The 12733-nt window shown below is 52.3% G+C and overlaps 1 protein-coding gene across 2 annotated transcripts in view; it reads right to left on the bottom strand.

Annotated features, from left to right (window-relative positions):
* Positions 1-12733, bottom strand: part of Smad6 (SMAD family member 6) — a 74144-nt gene that overhangs the window by 48328 nt on the left and 13083 nt on the right. For both annotated transcript variants that reach the window (XM_076848653.2, XM_076848654.2), the window contains one exon: positions 11930-12007. In XM_076848653.2, coding sequence (XP_076704768.1) covers positions 11930-12007 — 78 coding nt within the window. The remainder of the gene's footprint in view (positions 1-11929; positions 12008-12733) is intronic.

Genomic DNA, 12733 nt, shown 5'->3' with positions numbered 1-12733 from the left:
CGACCCGACTCCCAGCAAGATTTACGGCCCAAAGAGGCAAAGCCGACCGGCTGCTCCCAGGGTCCAGGAATGTAATGTTTTGGCTACCGGTGAAAGGCCCGGCTTATTGGAAACACACTGCTTTTCCAATGTTTAGTTTCCTTTCACTCTGTTCTCCTTTTTGTTTTTCCCAGAGTGCACTGCCCTGGGCCTTAGGAGAGGATGTGAGGCTAAGAATCCCTCGGGGTGACGAGGGCCATGGGATCTGGGACTCCCAGCTTCGTCTGAGGAGCCCCCTGGGTCCCACCTCCACGGGGGCAGAGGCACTGGACAGAGGGGCGATCCCAGGTCCAGGATGAGCTCTGCCACTTGGAGCCGGGGCCAAGGACAGATGCTGTCCCTTCCAGGGTGGACTGAACCAAAATCCCCCCTTGAGGGCTCCTGACTAAAACACCAGGCCTTGAAAAGAGTCTGACAGAGTATCTAGTAAGGGTGACTGCACAGGTATCGGAGCGCCAAGCAACCCACTCCCGTGCGTGTGCCCAAGAGGAGGAGGTCCCTGTGTCCATCAAAAGGCTGGCCCAGAATATTTCTTGTAAAATCATGAGTAGGAGCCCAAACCTGGCAACTATCATGACTGGGAACCAGGGGTAATAGACTGGATGTGCCAGTTTAGTACCACTGTGGCATGTTCCCATAGAACACTGCCCAGTCATGAGAACGGCAAACAACGTCTATGCAGAGATACGGGGGAATCTCACAAATGTTCTGCTGGGTGAGAGAAGTGAAGTTCAAAGAGCCCATGGTATATGTCTCCAGTTGTACCAGGTTCTAAAACAGAAAGGGTATGGTATGAGAAGTCAAGACAGAACTCAGTTACCCTGGGGGACTGCAGGCCACGACTTGAGAAGGGTTTTGGAGGGTCATGTTGCTCCTTCCATCTGGGCTGTAGTTACACAACAATGTTCACTTGGTGAAAAGTGTCCACTCATGATCTATGACATATTATGCGTCACTAGAAGCTTACACGAAACGAACAAAAAATTCTACGCGCTTGAGGAGCCATACCAACCTGCTGCCTACCAAATACTCTGTCAACCAAGAATATTTCTGGGATGCATATCACTGGCCCACTACCGAGGAAAAAATAAAGCCCCTCTGAAGCAGCGGTCAAGGCCTGCCCGGTCAGTCTTGCTTTTTGTGGCCCTGCCAGGATCACTCCCCATCCCCAGGACAAGCACCTTCACCTCCTCCGGTCCTTGCCCAGCAGTCACGCAGGCGTGGGATGTCTTCCCACCTTGGCATCCTTCAAGCCTGCTCTGCCCCCAGCAGCCCTGAAGCCTCCCAGGGCCGCAGCCTCCTCCTGGCCCACAGCAGCCACTCAGAAGACAGCATGTGCCTTGCTCTCCAGGAGGGAAAGATTTTTTAGATTCTAAGTTTCTCGAGAACACCCTACCTTCTGGGTGTCTTCTCCTTCATACACTCCTAACCTTCATGCTAGCACCTGGTCATCAATTTACATAATTACCATTCACTGAAAATCAATATGCACCAGGCCCAAGTGCCATGTCCTACTACGTGTATGTGATCTCTGTGACGTCCCGTGAAGTGCTGCCACGCCCACTTAGAGGCAAGTTGCAAAGGAAAGTTAAGTGACATAGGTTGCATGTGTGTCTGGCCCCAAAGCCTGAGCTTTTAACTCCTGCCTTCTCAGGTCCCCAAGTGTCCCTGTCATCTGTAGCCCTCACTTCATGGTCCATTTCAAGGTCTAGAAGCAGTCCTTGGCAGAGCTGTGACACTCTTTGCAATGTTTAATGCAGCTGTTCAGAACCAAAGGAGGCTGAGGGCAACAAGGAAGGGAGCAGGGCTTGGACGGGGCTGCCCCGGCCTTCCTGAGCAATCACAGAAAATCCAGCTGCCCGGAGAGAGAAAATGACCACACCCCACAGAAGAGCTGGTCAGAGGCTCAGCTCTGGGCTGAGGGACTTGAGCAAGTGCACATACCCACCCGGCTCAGTTTCTCACCTGGGAGCTGAAATCGAGTGAGAGAATAGGGTGTGTCAGTGCCTGGAGGTGCTCAGAGGGACAGTCAAATGTGACCTCAGGACACTGATCACTGCTATCACTGCTGAGGGGACTAGAACCAGGGCAGCTCACACACACCACAGGCTGCTGTAAGATGCCACATACCCCCAAGCCCAGTAGTCACCAAGCACAACCCAGGGATCCCCCCCAGGGGAAGGTGGCCTGTAAGCAGTCCATCCAGATCTGGGTGCTTAGCCCAGCCTACTCATCCAAGTCACCTGGGGAATTTAAAACAAAACCAATTCTGATGCCCAGTCCCATCCCAACCACTTGAGGAACGGCGTCTGAGCTCGTCAAAAACTCTCCAAGGTGCTCTACTGTGCCCAGAGGATGGAGAACCGACGGGCGGGGAAGAGGTCCATCAGGCAGGTGGAGTAGAAGCAGCATGCGATGACTCAGAGACGTGCGACAGGTGAGGACTGGGACCTGGGTCTCCCAGCCCCCTGGCCACAGGTGCTGCTGCCTTTAGACTCAGGGGACATCCCTGCGGCTCTCTCTGGCCTTTGCCCTGTGAGGGAGAAGGCAGACGGCAGACAGGCAGAAGGAGATGGGGTCTGTCTCCTGCAGAGGCTGGGCCCTTTCTACCCTCCTCAGCTACTCCCTCAGGTCAAACAGCAGTGAAGACCCCAGAGGCTGCGTTGTCCAGCTCCCTGAAACCAAGACCGAGTTCCTTGGGCTCAAGACAGAGGGAGGAAGTTGAGAGTCCCTGGGTACCAAGAAGCCACACCTCTAGGTGATGGCTGAGCTGTTCTGAATCCTCCGAGAGGGGCAGAGAGGCTGGGCCCTTGTGTGAATCACAAGCCTCATCCCCCGAGCCACCACACAGCAGGCCCTGACCTGGGCACAAGGTGGGAAGAGGAGGGCCGGCCCTGGAGTCCAGAGCGCACACTACCACCCCAACACCTGCCTTCTGGAAACAGCAACCCAGTGGGCAGCTATGGGAGAGCCCCAATGTGTCCTCAAGAGCCTCCCGAGCCTCCCCCACCCTAGCACAGAAAGTCCTGCTTCCCCTTCTTCTGTCCAGCACTGACACTGCCCTGGACGGCTCAGAGAGTCAAGTCACTACCGGGAGCCTATCTGTGAGCTCCCACCTCCCCGTCTAAAGGTCAATTAAAGTCTTGGCAATGATTCACCTTGCAGTCTGGGCCAGCGGCTTTGATGTCCACTACAGATATGAGACTTCTGGGTTTTTTTGTTTTGTTTTGTTTTTAATTTTCAAACCCAGAAGCTTCTACAACAAGGTGAACATAGGGTCCTCTCCAAAGGCCAGGGTCCCCCACCACTTTGCAGAGGTGCAGCCCCCAGGCCTTACCCTCCCTGGCTGGGGGTGCTGAGCCCTGCCTGGGGGGCATAGGGAAATGGCCCATGAAATGTCAGGAATTCTTTCCACAAAGGGCAACTGGAAAAGCGATGCGGTCTCTGCTTCCCTTGGCAGTCCAGGGCCACAGAGGGAAAATGTTTAATATAAAAACATCTGACAAAGTACGTTCAGGATATATGTTCTGCATCAAAGAAGTAGCTCTTGGCAACAGCCACTGTACCCTGACAAGGGAACCTTCTAGTGCAGCTCCCGATTGTTACGGGTGCCCGGGGGAGAGCATGCCAGGGGACAGGGGAGGGGCCGTGGGGGCCGTAGACAGATGGTTGTCATTAGGCTCGATCAGTCAAGTACACTTTCTGGAATTTCAGGTCTCCTCAGAAAACCTGCTGGTTCTCACGTGATGCAGGCTGTCAAGGCATCCTGAGGGGTTGGGGACATCTACCTCCTGCTCAAACAGCCGCAGACAGGCCCTCAACACCCCAAGCCCAGCAGCCTCCTCCCAGAAGCTCACCCACTCTCCCTCTCCCTGGTCCTTCATTCATTCAGCCAACAGACAGAGATGCTCTGGAGCGTGTCAGAGCTGTACATGCTGAATCCTGGATTCCCAGGGACACAGAAGCCCCGGGAGCTCAAGGACCGTATTTGAATCCTACATCTTCCAGGGAATCCCACCAGACAACGGGGAGTCCCAGAAGCACTAACATGTGCCAGACTAGCCTGCATTCCAATGCCAGCTCTAGTGCGTTCCAGCTGGTGACCTTGGACAAGTCACTTAACCTCTTTGAGCCTCCATTACTTCTTCCTTGAATCTGTGGCGACCTCAGAGAGTTGTTGGGAGGATTTTTTTTAAACATATTTTTTTCAGTTGTAGATGGCACAATATCTTCCTTTATTTTTATGTGGTGCTGAGGATCGAACCCAGGGCCTCACACATGTGAGGTAGGCACTCTACCACTAAGCCACAACCCCAGCCCTTGTTGGGAGGATTTTATGAATGTGTGTGGCACTGAAGAAAGGTCTGGCACAGAGCTCTGTGTTCACTACAACTATTAAATATCACATATGATGATCCTTCTGTCTTTGTGCACTTTCCCTTGATCTCTTTGTCCCAGACAAAAATTCATTCATTTCTTCCACAATGACCCCGCTGCTATGGCTAGGCCCAGGGTTGGGTGCCAGTCAAGGTCCCTCAGGACCAGGTATATTCCAGGGCTCCTTGGTCCCAGGAGCAATAATCCCTCTGCTCCAGCCTATACCTCTGGTGTTCAGGACAGTCTCTCTGGATTTATCTTTCCCCATTCTCCCATCACTCACCACAGAGCCACAAAAAACTCAGATCACATGCCTGTCTCCCTGCTATGCTGTACCTTCTACCTGAGAGGATGTTTAAACCCTGATGTCATCTTGCTGAGTTCTTAGGCATTCTACAAAACCCCACTCAGAATCACTGCTCCATGAGGCTTTCCCTGAACACCTGCATTCCCACTCCAACAGAGTCATCCAGAACACCAGTCCCCTCCCTCTACCCAACTTTGTCCCTGGCCATACTTATGCATTCAGAAAATAATGAGAAGAGAAGCTAAGATATTGCAGGCCAGAAGTCCCAATTCTCTGCTATTCATCGCCTAAGGCCAGGGAGCTGGTACCTATAGCCAGGACACCCAGCATCAAGGGATCTCTGAGATCAGTGACCCAACAGCCCAGGGCACAGCTGAGCAAACTGAGTCTGGAGAGGTGAGAACCTTGCCTGAGGTCACGAGCAAAGAGAGAGCAAAGATGAGCTTGGAACCCCACCCCCACCCCCACCCCCGACCCATGCGGACCACCACCCCACACTGCTCCTTGGTAAACCCAGGTGGGCGAGACCCTCTCTGCAACAGTCTGATATTTCCAGGACTGCTGGAGTCCTCTGTGACACTCCCTTCACTACCTCTACCCAGCCTCAACTGGCCAGCCCAGGAAATGGGTTCCTCAGCGAAATCCTGGGAAGGCTTCCCAAGGGGTTTTGTCCCATTGGTTGATTAAAGATTTAAAATAAATAAATAAATAAATAAAAAAGCTGGGTAAATAGTGGTGCACACCTATAATTCCAGAGGCTCAGGAGGCTGAGGCAGGAAGATCACAAGTTTAAAGCCAGCCTCAGCAAAAAGAAGGCATTAAGCAACTCAGTGAAACCCTGTCTCTAAATAAAATACAACATAGGGCTGGGGGCATGACTCAGTGGGTGAGTGCCCCTGAGTTCAATCCCTGGTACAAAAAAAAAAAAGGCAGGGGTTTGTAGCGAACGCTGTGGATTTGTGGACAGAAGCTCAGCACCCTTTTCCTCCACTCCCCTCTCATTCAGAAATGGAGGCCGGGCCATGTCTGAATTGAAAGTGGCAGGCTGGGCCTGGCCCCTGAGCTCAGTCCAAGTCGGGCAACCGGCCCGACCAGCACACCTGAGCCTGAGCACAGGCAGAGGGGGTGGGCCTCACCACAGGGCCCACTCTTAAGCCCCTGGAACCATTCTGGGGTCAAATCTGATGGTATCGGGCAGAGGACCATCTGCCCTGAGCTCCAGGTAAAACATCTTTCCCGCTCCAAAGCCAAACAAACCCCCTTTAGCCAAATCTTCATCTCCTGCTCTCCCAGTTTCTCTTCCAAGCCCCTCAACCAAGCACCCTCAGACCCATGGGCAATGAGCATTATCTCATGACAGCAATGACATCTGGGCCCTGAGAGTCACCAGGTGTGTTCTGTGGGTGCAAATTCACTGAGCCTAACGCTATCTGTGCACTCTGTGTTTAGTAAAAAGGTTTCCCAAATCTTGCCCAGGCCTGATCCTGTGGCCTCATCTCCCACCAGCACCCGCTCCCTGGCTTCCCAGTCCCCTCTAAGCTCTGTGCTTTCTCAAAACCAAGCTGTTTTCATGCTTCCAGGCCCTTGCACCTGCTATTCTTTCTGAAATGCTCCAAATTGTGTCTTTTGGCAGACTTCTATTCATCCACTAAAACCCGACTTGGTTTGGTTTGGTTTTCTCTGGATGCTGTGGATCAAACCAGGGCCTCGGGCATACTCGCAAGCAGCTGTTCCACTAAGTTACCCCAGCCCCAGCTCAGATACCACCTCTTCCAGGCTGCCTCCCCACCATGCCAAGAGCAGGTCCTAACCCCTTCTTCCTCCAGACTGCCTCCCATTACTGTGTGTGCATTGCCTGTCTCAGGGCATCTGGAGGGTGGACATGGCGTAAGTTCCACCTTGTGCCCCAGCACAGTGCCTGCAACACTGTAACGGTCACACCTCCAAGCAGGACCCTGCCTTTGGCTCATTCACAGGCATCATCTCCTTTAACCCTCACCACAGGGGACATGTTGTCACTGTCATCATTTTACAGGTAAGAACACAGGAACAGAGTGGTTAAGTGGCTGTCACACAACTCATCCAGGGCAGCGCCAAAACATGAATCCGGTGCCCACTGGCCAGAGCCCATGCTCCTCAGCCTGCCACTGCTGCAGGGCTAGACTGAACGGGGCACCTGGAAGACACCAAGCTCCGAAAGATAAGGAGGCAGGCAGTGCACCTACCAGGTGACAGATGGGGGAGCAGCACGGACCCAACTAGGAGGGGACCTGGCTCCACCTATTTATGCTTGCTCCGTGGTCCTCAACTGGTCTCCTAACCTCTCTGAGCCTCTGTCAACCTGAAGAATGAAACGATGGATGGCGGACCTGTGCCCGCAAGGAGCTTGCCATCAAGTCGGTGGAGGAGAGACTCCATGCCCAGCTCACCAGTCCTGCGTGGCTCCCTGCCTTCAGTGGGCCTGCTCTGTAAAACCAGGGACGAGCCCTCGTTGATGGAGCTCTGAAGAATCCAGCATTTCGCGGGGACTGAGCAACCAACGCACAGCGCCAAGGTCACCAGAGGAGCCCACCTGGTCTCCAAGATGAACAGCTTACACCATGCCTTGCATACAGTGGGTGCTTAACAAAGCATCTGACTGGTTGTCCAATAGGCATGAGTTTAAGACTGGATAGCAACCACGGGTCCTAAAGAAGGCTGCCAGGGGGCAGTGACACACATGTGATCCTTGTTGACCGAGGCAGCAGCACTGCCAGTCTGAGGCCAGCCTCAGCAATTTAGAGAGACCCTGTCTCAAAATTTAAAAAGAAAAGCTGGGGAGGCTGGGGATATAGCTCAGAGGTAAAGCACCCCTGAGTTCAGGTCCCATTACAGAAAAAAAAAAAAGAAAATGTGCCCAGTGCCCTACCAGGCCCCAGAGCATGGAGTCAGGCAGGCCTGGTTCTCAGGATGTCGCACCAACTCAGGCTCTCATATATGACCCAGAGCTCACCCAGCACCCACCCTGCCTGGCCAGGATTCTACTCTCACTCAGGACATAAAGCTCCTGTTTCATGCCCACTCTGTCCCACAGGGTCTCTCAACCTACAGTTCTGCCTTCAAATTAAAAAAAAAAAATCCTACCAGTATTCATACTTAATATGAATTTCTTGGTTTTTTTAAAATATATTTTATGTTGATGGACCTTTATTTTATTCATTTATTTATATGCGGTGCTGAGAATTGAACCCAGTGACTCACACATGTGGGGCAAGCACTCTATCACTGAGCCACAACCCCAGCCCCTTATTTTTTTTAATATTTATTTTTTAGTTTTAGGTGGTCACAATATCGTCATCTTACATTTATATGGTGCTGAGGATTGAACCCAGTGCCTCATGCATGAGGGGCAAGCGCTCTACCACTGAGCCACAACCCCAGCCCCAGTATGAATTTCTTTACCTGGTACCTCTTGCTTGACTCCCCAGACTGAATGGGAATTGAAGGGAATGGGAGAAGAGTATGACTGCTGCAGTGAAGAAGATGGCCTGAGGGGACTTTAGAGGACAGCACTCTAGACACGGAGTTAGGCACCAGAGTCCAAGGCACCCCAAAGAGACCTCTAGGCTTTCAATTTACTCAAATCCCCACCGGAAACTCCATTTTTAAGGGTCTTCAGATCTGGTAAAGCTCTGTGCCCACAGTCACTTGCCCCCTCTGGCTTTTAAGTTTTGGTCTGTTTAGTGAGGATCATGGACCCAGATTAGGAGCTGATGCAGATGTGGAATGAGTTTTCTGTCAACTTCTCAGTAGACAGCTGACATGAGACAGTCTCCTTTCCTGATGCCCCTACCCTGCCCACCAATACAGCCCTCCTGTGACTGAGCCTCAGAAATCCCCATCATGGCTGGGCACAGTGGTGCACTCCTGGAATCCCAACGGTGCTGGAGGCTAAGGCAGTGGGATCGCAAGGTCAAAGCCAGCCTCTGAAACTCAGCCACACCCAAAATAATTTAGTGATACCCTGTCTCAAAACAAAAAAATAAAAAGAGCTGGGAATGTGGCTCAGGGCTCAGGGGTTAAGCACCCACTCTCGATAAGTCCCAGTATCAAAAAAAAAAAAAAAATCCCCATCATTCCCCCAAGAAGCCTCAACAGCAGGACAGAAAAGTGAAGCATAGACAGCTCCAGGCCAGGCACTGGGACTGTCATTGTGCAAGACAAACAGGGAGGTCTCTGTCCTGGGGCCTCAGACACTGCTTGAACAAGATGCCTGTCCTGAGACAAGGAGAAGGACCAACTTCCTCAGGGCACAGGGAGACAAAGGGGCTTGTGGTCTGGGTCTCTCTGTGATCCATAAGGGTGCCCAGCTGACTCCTGGGTGATCACGAGCCCTGGGTCTCTTGCCAATCCCTCACCCTTGTCCCTGGCACTCAAGTCAGGACAGGGTGCCCCCAGGCTCCTTCTGATCACTCTGCCCAAATCCCCACTAGGATCTGGTGTAGGGAAGGGACAGGGCTCCTGCTATGGAAGGCTGGGCAGTGACACTGCCTAGGCTCACCTCCCAAGCCTGACGCCTACAATAGGGGAATTTGAGCAAGTGGCTCAGCAATAGCCTCAGTCACCTCCTTCATACAATGGGAAGAATCACACCTGTCTGGCTGGGTTGCAGCAAGGAGTCAATGAGATGGAGAATGGCTGGCACTTATAAAAGTGCTGTCACAGAGTGCCAGTGTCAACTGTTGTCATCGTCAGCACCATCAGTATTATTACCTGTTCTTGAACATCCAGTCTCCTGGCCTGACCCCAAACACTGGGCCCCCCTCAGCCCCTCCCCTTTCTGACCTCCCCCCTTCCTTGCCCTTCATCTTCCACAGGAACTTCACCATCCACCAAGACCTGCCAGCCTCCCTGAGCCTGTCCTCCAGTGTGATGGCCAGCACAGCTCCAGGGCCATGAGTCAGGACAGGACTCATGTCATACCTGAAAGGCCTGCATGACCCCAGAGGGGAACCCTCTACCCATCCACCAGGGCCACCTAGAACTCACACCAACGCCTATCAAGGCTTCCTTCCATCCCCTGCCATAGGAAATCCCAGATTGGCCCCCCAAATCTTTCACCCCTTAGAATTTATTTTATTTTATTTTATTTATTTACATGTGGTGCTGAGGATCCAACCCAGGGCCTTGCACATGCCAAACAAGTGCTCTACTACTGAGCCACAACTCCAGCCCCTGAACACAATTTCTTTTGCATGAAAACCATACAATCAAGATATATATCACTTTAGTCCAGCACTAAAGACTATTCTCTGAGACATCTGTGCAGAAATCCCAAACACAGTCCCACTGGGCCTCCAAAGCAGACAAACCTAATGGTCTGGAGTGGAAGTCTCCGCAGGCCTCCCAACCTCCAGAGGGCGCTCTCTCCTAGACACCAGACTAGGGGAGGAGCCTCCTGTAGGTGCTCTGGGGTCTGCTCCTTCCAGCCAGAGCTGACCCCAGGCCCCAGCAGAGACAACTAGATTAAGCGAGACTTTATCTGCAAACACTGTGAAATACACATGGAAGTTCCCACCATTAACAACAGGGGAAAAGGGAACAAAAAAGTTCCCATCCATCCGTCCAGACCCCTGCTGTCTGCGCAATCCATTGACATTTAATTTACCCTCAGGGTTGGCAATGATACAAAATCATACATTCAAAAATACCTTTAAGCCCCTTGCTTGTTTTCACCTGCATAGGTACAGAGAAAAAAGAATGGATTGCAATGTTAACTCCTTGTGCTCATCTGGCTTGGTCTTTGAGGGAAAGAGATTACAACCAAAGAGGCCTAAAAGGCAGAGAAGAGAATGAAGCAGCCAAATAAAGGGGTTGCCAGAGACCAGAAGGCAGATAGGAGTAGGGCCCAGGAGACCCAGACTCCTGTACCAGTGAGCCCTGAGCCCACCGTGTGATCCCAGGCAAGTCACATTCCTGCCTCAGCTCCCTGTGTCTTGGTCTTTGAGAAAGCCATGCTCTTGTGGTCTCCCACGGTTTTGGTGACAACCAGGAGTGGATGGAGAAGGGCTCTGGCTAGGGAACAGTCAGGTGGCTGTAAGCAGCCAGTGATATGTCACCCTTAGAGTCAGGGGGAACCATAGACAGAATGTTGTGGGAAATGCTTTTAGTGAAGGCACACTGGTCCCCACTTGCAGAAGAGTAGGGAACCCCAACAGTGCTGAGGAACAGACCCTGGACATAAGTGTCTCTGCCACTGAGTGACCCTGGGTGAGCGACTTTACCCTCAGTCCCCCAAGCCTGGTGCTGTTCTGAGATAATACATGTACAGTAGCTGAGTGGAGGCCACCACAGTAAACACTCCATGAAGAGCACGGTCACTCCCGCTGCACTGCTGTATGACATGGGCGTGGGGTAAGGGGAATTACGGCTCTGAGGCAGACAAGCAGACCCAGCCCAAGGGCTGTCAGCCCCGCCCAGCAGAAAGCCAGGCCCCAATCCCAGCTGTCCTCACCTGCCAAGTTCCCAAAGGACCCTGCAGACCTTGCCACCTGAGTCCCCTCTTGCCCTGATGCCCCTGGTTCACCACCAACTTCTCAGGACTCAGGGACACCTTATTCTATCAAATGTGGGGGTCCCCACAGGGCTTTGAAATACACAGAGGCTGGGGCTGTTCGACAGTCAGGGGATAGCACTAAACCAAGGTTCCCTCCACTTCCTATCTTAGCATCCTCTGATCAGGATGGAACTTGGAGCCACGGGCTCTTAGCAAACTCCTCACTGGCCCGACCCTCCTGCAAGTTCACCCAAACCTACTCATTCTCCCTCTGCTGACCCTTCGCATGGGCTCTTCCCCAGGAGTAGGAACAGGAGGAAGACAAAGGCCTGCCTGGCTGCCTCCCGCAGCTAGAGGAAGAGGATCCCTTGCTCAAAGGAGCGACAGAGCTTTGCTGGCTGTTATCATTTCCCAGAGAGACAAGGTAGACGCAACCGGTTAAAACGTGGTCGACAGGCTCTTTAACAGTTGCCAGCTTCAGGTTTCACTCACGCAGACGGCTCGTAAGCCCAAGAACACTAGCAATTAACACGCTGGCCGTTTTCCACCCAAGGGGTGGGAGGAAAAGAACCAAAAAGGGGAGGAGAAATCCAAAGACCTCCATCCAGCTCCCCGCACCCACCCCATAACACAGCTCAACAAGACCGCGACGCCAGGAGAACAATGCCAACCTGAGAATTCACCCGGAGCAGTGATGAGGGAGTTGGTGGCCTCCGTTTCAGTGTAAGACAATGTGGAATCGGACAGATCTGTGGGGGAGAAGAGAAAGAGAACTTAGTTGGCCTTGGGCTCCGTGCGCTCTCCTCTTCTTTCTCAGGGACCTGCATGCGTGCATTGGCGTGGGCATGTGTGTCCATGCACAGGGCAGTGTGTCCCCCACAGCTTTCTCAGGCTACTCTGTAACCCCATTCCAGGCTGGCCAGCCCTGGAACTCTTCTGGAAACGGCTGGGTGCTGTGACCCTGGCACCTGGAAAAGTTCCAATTGCTCTGACCACAGAAATAAGCCAAGTTCGGGGGACCCAGCAAGTAGCAACTTGGAGCCTTCTTGGGTAAGGGTAAATTAAGCCCCTAAACAATTCATAGTTGCTGTACTTAATTACAACCATTAAAATTCTTGAAGTTGTTCCTTCTTGCTTCCTTCCTTCCTTCCTTCCTCCCTCCTGTTAGCACTGGGGAAACTGTTTTAACAAGTCAGCAGCCATCTTCTCTCGGTCCCACTCACACCCCTCTAATTAAGGGCTCAAGCATTTGCTCCCAGGTTAACTTTTTTGTTTCCCCCTTGCTCTCTCTCCCCTCTCCTACTCCCTAACATGCTCACCATGTGACTTTCAATGCCTGGATTTTTTTTTTTTTAAGACCTTCTTGGGTTTTGTTTTTATTTGTGGTAGGTTTAAGGACTTCATATGGCACGCATTATTGGCTTGTCCTGGTCTGCAGTTCGGTTAGATGGGAAGGGAAATTCTTCAGCACATTT

The sequence above is a fragment of the Callospermophilus lateralis genome, chromosome 3 (assembly GCF_048772815.1).
Source record: "Callospermophilus lateralis isolate mCalLat2 chromosome 3, mCalLat2.hap1, whole genome shotgun sequence".
Taxonomy (NCBI): Eukaryota; Metazoa; Chordata; class Mammalia; order Rodentia; family Sciuridae; genus Callospermophilus; species Callospermophilus lateralis.
This window is presented reverse-complemented; position numbering and strand designations above follow the sequence as displayed.